This window comes from Littorina saxatilis, linkage group LG1 (genome assembly GCF_037325665.1).
Source record: "Littorina saxatilis isolate snail1 linkage group LG1, US_GU_Lsax_2.0, whole genome shotgun sequence".
Classification (NCBI taxonomy): Eukaryota; Metazoa; Mollusca; class Gastropoda; order Littorinimorpha; family Littorinidae; genus Littorina; species Littorina saxatilis.
The window spans coordinates 55,168,174-55,176,957 of NC_090245.1; the positions used below are offsets into that span (position 1 = coordinate 55,168,174).

General features: G+C 38.6%; 2 protein-coding genes across 2 annotated transcripts in view; both read left to right on the plus strand.

Annotated features, from left to right (window-relative positions):
- Positions 1-8,784, plus strand: part of LOC138974345 (uncharacterized) — a 436,114-nt gene that overhangs the window by 397,798 nt on the left and 29,532 nt on the right. The window lies entirely within an intron of this gene.
- Positions 941-7,045, plus strand: LOC138979320 (uncharacterized). Its single transcript, XM_070352053.1, has 5 exons — positions 941-949; positions 1,262-1,382; positions 1,736-1,920; positions 3,574-3,664; positions 4,676-7,045. The coding sequence occupies exons 1-5, from the start codon at positions 941-943 to the stop codon at positions 5,035-5,037; spliced, it is 768 nt and encodes a 255-aa protein (XP_070208154.1). The 3' UTR covers positions 5,038-7,045.

An 8,784-nucleotide genomic window follows, 5' to 3' on the forward strand; every position in this document is an offset into this window, starting at 1 on the left:
AATAATGTAATTTATTTTGACAACTGGGCAAAAAAAGGAATAACACATGTCAATGACCTCTTAGAAAACAATTCCATTTTGTCATTTCAAAATGTACAGAACCTAATTGGTACTTCACCAGAACTCTATTTGCAGTACATTGTTGTTCACTCGGCGTTGTCTCGTTATTTAAAGAACAATACGGATTATGTATATGCTGTCACTGAAGAATTCTCGAAATTGTATTTTAATGATAAAGTGATGTTAAAAGCTAGAGATTTTCGAAATTTTATGACAGATATGAAATATAGTCCACCCTGCTGTGTTCGATTTTGGCTGAACAAACTTGGTATTAGTATTGAAGAAAAAGTTTGGCTTAATGCAAAAGAAACAACAACAGAAACCAGACTAAAAGAATTACAGTGGAAGATATTACACAATATATACCCAACCAATATTCTCCTCTTAAAAATGGGACTCGCAAATAATGATAAATGTCCATACTGTATTGAACAAGTTGATTACATTGAACATTTCTTTTTCTATTGCAGTAAAATTCACCATTTGTGGAAGCATGTTGAAACATTGTTCTACAATCGATATAACATAGCAATTATTCTACAAGCAACAGATGTGCTGATTTATGTGCGAGATAAGAATGGTTTGACACATGAAATGTTTAAGTATCTTACCCATTTAATCTTGATTGGAAAAATGTGTATAAGTAAATTTAGATATGGGACACCCCTTGAAATATTATTTATTTTTCAAAGGGACTTAACCCTCAGGGGCCTGGTATAAGTTGAGTGTTAAAAAAGATTTGGTGTACTGGAAACTGAGCTGAACATTAGGAATAAATTTATGTTATGATTATTTTTATTTATTTATTTATTTGAACATATTAGTTTACTGATAAGGTTTATTGATTTAAAAATTGTACACATCTGAAAAGAAAAGACCTATGAAGAAGGTTTGCTCCAAGCCACACAAAAAAAAGAAAAAAAAAGATATAATAAAAAGGCAAAAAATAATTGTAGTAGCAAACCTGCATGCAACTGAGGTTAAAAAAAAAAAAAAAAAAAAAAAAAAAAAAAAAAAAAAAAAAAATCTATGTCTCTGGGCAGACTTAGTCACTAAGTAAGTGGGTTATCCCCGAGTACGCTAGTACAAACACTGTACAAAAGGAAGACGTGGAACTTGCGAAGTAAATGCGAAAAAGTGTTTGTGGGTTATCGTCCCTAGTCACATGCTGGCGGCGAAAACAAAATGGCGGATCGCGTAGGTACCGATCGTGTGCGGGGTGGTGGTAAATAATTGTGCTCGGCTTTTTGTTGCAAGAACGCCCGTTACAAACAGAGCTGCTTCGGGAAAACTTTCCACAAGTTCCCTACAGAAGAAAAAAGGTGGGTTGTGCAGTGATTATTTCATCAGGTTTACCTTCTTCAGAATGAGAATGCAATGGCTCGAGTCAACTCACTCAGTAGACTACAGCGTCAGCGAGTACTTACGACTGTGAGTGTGAGTCAGCAGTCAGTACAAAACAACAGTTTACACTTGATGACAAACCCGTGGGCATATTTGCCGAAACCTTTATCAAACCTTGCTTACGGGAAAACTACAGTACAAAGGTACATCACTCATCCGTTTTGCGTTCAGGCAGAGCGTTAGATTTAGACTGAAGATCTGATTTAGCTTTCTTTGTCTTTCCTTTTTGCTTAGTTTAACAATAACATTGTTGTTTTTATTGTCAAACTAGGTGCAGAATATGGATGCAATTCACAAGGCGAGAGGACTTTGAAAAGCTGCAGCCAGCTGCTGTTCAAGGTCTCAAGCTTTGTACTGATCACTTTGAGGCCAACCAGTAAAACAATCCTGCAGAGAGGATCACTTGTGTGGAATGCTGTCCCGACATTGTTTGCAGTGCCCAATCCACCACCGAAGGTTATTTATTTATTGGTTTTAGGTTTTTGCAAACCAAAGAAGCACACTATTAAATGCAGGTTGAGTAATGACAAGTTTGAGGCTGATGTAAGAATTGAAAACAACAGCATTGTTCCCATCAAATAATGCCTGTTTGCATTTAGCGCAAAAAAATGATAAGGCCAACAAAAAAAAGTTACTTATTTTGGATCGACGTCTTGATTATGATGATATGATGAACTTATTTTGCAAAAAAACAGCCCCAAATGGCAAAAAAGGTATAGGGTCGGCGTCAACAACAAAAAAGTTGTATGTTTCTGGTCACCTGACCCTACCTATGTTTTCCCGACGACCCTAGACATTTTTTTTTTTTGCATTTTCAAAAATAAAAGGGGTATTCGAAAATCAATTGTTTTCCTGTTTTTCAACAAAATAGTTTAAAAGATGGTTTTAAAAAAAAAGGTTAGAAAAAAAATCTCCACCTTTAGTCATGTTAGGTCACAAAAAAGTCTGTTTAAGGTAACATAGGCCCCCCAAAAATAGCGTCGGTAGGTCGGCTTTTTAGTTTTGTATTTTAGCCATCTGAATATTTTAATTTTATTTTTTAATGCCCCCAAAAAGTCTAGGGCCGGTGGGAAAAAAATAGGGTCGGTCCGGATACCGTAAACAGATTATTTTTATATTTAGTCAAGTTTTGACTAAATATTTTAACATCGAGGGGGAATCGAAACGAGGGTCGTGGTGTATGTGCGTGTGTGCGTGTGTGCGTGTGTGTGTGTGTGTGTGTGTGTGTGTGTGTAGAGCGATACAGACTAAACTACTGGACCGATCTTTATGAAATTTGACATGAGAGTTCCTGGGTATGAAATCCCCGAACGTTTTTTTCATTTTTTTGATAAATGTCTTTGATGACGTCATATCCGGCTTTTCGTGAAAGTTGAGGCGGCACTGTCACGCCCTCATTTTTCAACCAAATTGGTTGAAATTTTGGTCAAGTAATCTTCGACGAAGCCCGGACTTCGGTATTGCATTTCAGCTTGGTGGCTTAAAAATTAATTAATGACTTTGGTCATTAAAAATCGGAAAATTGTAAAAAAAAATAAAAATTTATAAAACGATCCAAATTTACGTTTATATTATTCTCCATCATTTGCTGATTCCAAAAACATATAAATATGTTATATTCGGATTAAAAACAAGCTCTGAAAATTAAATATATAAAAATTATTATCAAAATTTTTTTTTCGAAATCAATTTAAAAACACCTTCATCTTATTCCTTGTCGGTTCCTGATTCCAAAAATATATAGATATGATATGTTTGGATTAAAAACACGCTCAGAAAGTTAAAACGAAGAGAGGTACAGAAAAGCGTGCTATCCTTCTTAGCGCAACTACTACCCCGCTCTTCTTGCCATGAGCGGTGGACTGACGATGCTACGAGTATACGGTCTTGCTGAAAAATGGCATTGCGTTCAGTTTCATTCTGTGAGTTCGACAGCTACTTGACTAAATATGGTATTTTCGCCTTACGCGACTTGTTTGTTTTGCCTTACCAGAAACATACACTTTTTGTGTGTGGCCTAAGACCAATGCCATGAAATTGGGAGAAATGTTTCATTGTGACTGGGCGTTGGTTGTGAGTTTGTCAGTTAAAGAGCTGTGCAATTTGCAGGTTGCTAGTGGGAGGAAGCCACCATCGCAAAGGGTAGCTACAAATGAAGCCAGCACCGACCTGTCGCCTGATACACAAATTGTTCAACCAGGTAAGAGATTTTTAACCATGAAGAACACCCTGACATCAAAAAATGTTTAAACCCATCCATTACATAGTTGATAATCGCTGTATAGGGTGACGGGCGCTGGGGCGGGGTGGTAAGACGTCGGTCTATTAACTCGGAAGGTCGAGGGTTCGAATCCCGGTCGCGGCCGCCTGGTGGGTTAAGTGTGGAGATGTTTCCGATCTCCCAGGTCAACTTATGTGCAGACCTGCTAGTGACTTATCCCCCTTCATGTGTACACGCAAGCACAAGACCAAATACGCACGAAAAAGATCCTGTAATCCATGTCAGAGTTCGGTGGGTTTTAGAAACACAAAAATACCCCGCATGCTTCCTCCGAAAGCGGCGTATGGCTGCCTAAATGGCGGGGTAAAAACGGTCATACACATAAAATTCCACTTGTGCAAATAAATGAGTGCACGTGGGAGTTTCAGCCCACGAACGCAGAAGAAGAAGAAGCTGTATAGGGCGGATGCATGGATGGATGAAATTGTACCTGTAGTTCCCACACGTAAAGATGGGAAACATATCCTGTTAGAGGCATGGTTTGACAAGAAACAATTAAGTGGCTCTATTCCCATCTCCCCCCCCCCCCCCCCCCCTTTCCCCGTCGCGATATAAGCTTCGTGGTTGAAAACGACGTTAAACACCAAATAAAGAAAGAAAGAAAGAGGCATGGTGTGTGAGGAGTTTACCTGGTACTGTTGTCCTAATCAATCAATCAATCAATCAATATAAAGCTTATATAGTGCGTATTCCGTGGGTACAGTTCTAATGGCCTCACCCATTCAGTACCAAACACGGTCAATTGAATTCCATCATTGTTCCACATCGAATCCATAGTTGCTAATACACTTCATTTCTGGCCTGCCTTCCTACGCTATTGTTTATTTTCATTTTGTGATTGAATTACACATGTTTTAATTTCTTCCAGGTTGTAACTTGTTATGGTTATGTTATTTTATGTGTGTTTTGTGTGTGTGTTTTCTTTTTTAGATGACATTCAGGCGATCCTGGAGGACATAGGATGTAAAGCATCAAAGTCGTCATCCTCCCCATCCCCTCGTGAAGCGGAACTTCGGCAGAAGGTCAACAAACTGAGGAGCAAGGTTTTCCGATTAGAAAAGAAAACGATGGAACCCCGTGTAAAACCAGCGAGTAAATTAGCCAAGCCTCCCAAGAAAGACTTTGTAATAGAACAGTTGTCTCATATATTATCAGGCGAGGCGAGCTATTTTGCCATTTATGCCTGTTACATATTTACCGGTTATCTGCTGCTGTGTCCATTCCTGGCAGAGACGGAACGCATGTTACCAAGGAGCCGAAGGAGAGTCGATGAGATGAGAGAATGTGATTAACAATTGCCAACTCTCTCCGTACAAAGAGGGTCCAAAATTGTATCAAAATATAGATCGTAGGGAATTCAAAATAAAAAAAAAGAGACAAAACATGTACTTCGGCTCATAGAGCCTTCTTTAATTTTTGACTCAAAAGTCCATGCTCCGAGAGTCCTTTTTGACTCACATGCGTAGCAAAAGTGAGTCTATGTACTCACCCGAGTCGTCCGTCCGTCCGTCCGGACGTCCGTCCGTCCGTCCGTCCGTCCGTCCGGAAAACTTTAACGTTGGATATTTCTTGGACACTATTCAGTCTATCAGTACCAAATTTGGCAAGATGGTGTATGATGACAAGGCCCCCAAAAACATACATAGCATCTTGACCTTGCTTCAAGGTCAAGGTCGCAGGGGCCATAAATGTTGCCTAAAAAACAGCTATTTTTCCCATTTTCTCTGAAGTTTTTGAGATTGAATACCTCACCTATATATGATATATAGGGCAAAGTAAGCCCCATCTTTTGATACCAGTTTGGTTTACCTTGCTTCAAGGTCAAGGTCACAGGAGCTCTTCAAAGTTGGATTGTATACATATTTTGAAGTGACCTTGACCCTGAACTATGGAAGATAACTGTTTCAAACTTAAAAATTATGTGGGGCACATGTTATGCTTTCATCATGAGACACATTTGGTCACATATGATCAAGGTCAAGGTCACTTTGACCCTTATGAAATGTGACCAAAATAAGGTAGTGAACCACTAAAAGTGACCATATCTCATGGTAGAAAGAGCCAATAAGCACCATTGTACTTCCTATGTCTTGAATTAACAGCTTTGTGTTGCATGACCTTGGATGACCTTGACCTTGGGTCAAGGTCACATGTATTTTGGTAGGAAAAATGTGTAAAGCATGTGAGTCGTATGGGCTTTGCCCTTCTTGTTTTAATTTTGAATTGCCTACCATCTATATTTTTATACATTTTCAAAAAGATTCAACAGTCACCTTCCGTTATTCTTGAACTTGGCTATCCCAGCCTTACCTCAACATTCGATATTCCTGTGATACTTTTGACGTAAAATCAATTTTTACTGTAAAACACTTCGGCAAGAGGATTGGTCCAAGCAAACAAATAATAAACTTGTAAGATTTTTCCTGATATTTCCGATCAATTGCCTATGGTTTTATTTAGCTAAAAGATTCAAACGTCACACCTATGACCCATGGCTATTTTTAAGGGGAGAGTAGCATCCCTGGTGTGTTGTTTTTGATGTACCTTTTGGTCTGTTTACAGTAACATAGGCACACAAAAAGAGGGTCGGTAGGTCGGCTTTTCTTAATTTTTTTTTTATAACCATCTTTTTAAATTATTTTGCAAAAAAACAGGAACAAAATTGATTTTTTTTCTTTTTCTTTTTCTCCAAATGCCAAAAAAAAGGTCTAGGGTTGGCGGGGAAAAAATAATAGGGTTGGTCGGGATACCGTAAACAGACTATTTTGCTTTGTTTTGCCTAAGCAATGACTAACAAACTTTCTTTAGGGTCTGACATTGTATATACTATACAACTTTTTTGGGTATTAACTAAATACATGTATACAGTTTTTGATTCCTTTTATACTTTTTCACAAATTACCCCCCCCCCCCCCCCCCTTTTTTTTGTAGTCTGCCCTGGGGGCGGGAGGTCTCCTAATTTCGGTTTCTAGGGTCATCTTATGCTTCCCCATGAGCTGAGAACTTAATTTAAAATGGGCCACGATTTTTTTATTTGTATTTTGTAATTGTGCCTTTGTCCAGTCACATGATTTCACTTTGTACTTAAAAACTTGGCACTGTCATCATTTTATTGCTATTTATTGTTCAGTTGTTCAGTATTTATTGCTATTGGGCATCAGTTGTTCAGTTGCCCTCTTTCGAATGAGCCATGCATGCATTATGGATGTGTTTAGCGAATGGGGATACCTCAAGCAATGTAAAAAAAAAGAAACAATGTGAAGCAAACATATAGCACCAAATAAAATAACCGAATCAGAATGGAAACTTCTTCAGTGTATGTGTGTGTGTGTGTGTGTGTGTGTGTGTGTGTGTGTGTGTGTGTGTGTTTGCTGTTTTAAATACCGAAAATGTGAAAATAAAGCAAGTCACAACATGAGAAAGATCGACTGTACTAGTCATAACAAAGCAGGAGACAGTCTGGTCAGCATGCAGCAAAGGGGAATAACTCATATTTAGCCATTCTCATTTCTAAGCATGCCCAATGAGGAAGTTATCCTTCTTCCCATTGTAGTTTCTTTGGGCATACTCGTAGCAAAGCCGCCGAATGGTACTGTAAACCAAGAATAGTGACGTAATTACGTCACGGTCGAAAGTCTTTGACGTCAATGCCTCCCTGTAGTCTTTTTCTCTCGCGCGGTGTGTGTATGTGTGTGTGTGTGTGTTCATTTTGTGCACATGTGTTAGTGTTACTGTGTGTGTGTGTGTGTGTGTGCGTGCGTGCATGAGTCTGTACTCGTGTGTGTGTGTGTGTAAGAAAGAAAGAGAGAGAGGGAGGGAGTGAGGGAGAGAGAGAGTGTGTGTGTGTGTGTGTGTGTGTGTGTGTGTGTGTGTGAATGTCTGAAGAGTACTCGGTCCAGTGTGTGTGTGTGTGTGAATGTCTGAAGAGTTCTCGGTCCAGCGTTTTTTATCTGAAACTTCTTTACAATTTGTTCTAAAACCTGGGTGTCCTGTGGAGTTCTCGCACACACACATACACACACAATCACACATGCAAGTACACAGAGAACATGTGTTTCCCATGACAAAGCCAAAAAAACCAAGTCGCGTAAGGCGAAATTACTACATTTAGTCAAGCTGTGGAACTCACAGAATGAAACTGAACGTAGTCCGCCACTAGTGCAAAAGGCAGTGAAAGTGACGAGCCTGTTTGGCGCGGTAGCGATTGCGCTGTGCTTCATAGCACGCTTTAAACTGTACCTCTCTTCGTTTTAACTTTCTGAGCGTGATTTTAATCCAAACATATCATATTTATATGTTTTTGGAATCAGGAACCGACAAGGAATAAGATGAAATAGTTTTTAAAACGATTTCGGAAATTTAATTTTGATCATAATTTTTATATTTTTAATTTTCAGAGCTTGTTTTTAATCCAAATATAACATATGTATATGTTTTTGGAATCAGAAAATGACGAAGAATAAGATGAAATTGTTTTTGGATCGTTTAATAAAAAAATAATTTTAATTACAAGTTTCCGATTTTTAATGACCAAACTCACTCATTAGTTTTTAAGCCACCAAGCTGAAATGCAATACCAAACCCCGGCCTTCGTCGAAGATTGCTTTGCCAAAATTTCAATCAATTTGATTGAAAAATGAGGGTGTGACAGTGCCTCCTCAACTTTTACAAAAAGCTGGATATGACGTCATCAAAGGTATTTATCGAAAAAATGAAAAAAACGTCCGGGGATATCATACCCAGGAACTCTCATGTCAAATTTCATAAAGATCGGCCCAGTAGTTTAGTCTGAATCGCTCTAAACACACACACGGACAGACACTCACGCACACACATACACCACGACCCTTGTCTCGATTCCCCCCTCTATGTTAAAACATTTAGTCAAAACTTGACTAAATGTAAAAAAGAGGGTCGGAAGGTCGCACGGTTAATTTGTTTTTTGTTTGAATTTTTTTTTTTTTTACACAGGCGCATATGTGGCTTTTATTGGTCGGAAATCTTGCAAGCTGTGCCCCTGAACTAGTGGATGTTGGAGA

Coding starts and splice junctions, on each gene's coding strand:
- LOC138979320 (XM_070352053.1), top strand. Junction 1,921..3,573: donor TGCCCAATCCACCACCGAAG/GTTATTTATTTA, acceptor TGCAATTTGCAG/GTTGCTAGTGGGAGGAAGCC. Junction 3,665..4,675: donor TACACAAATTGTTCAACCAG/GTAAGAGATTTT, acceptor TTTCTTTTTTAG/ATGACATTCAGGCGATCCTG.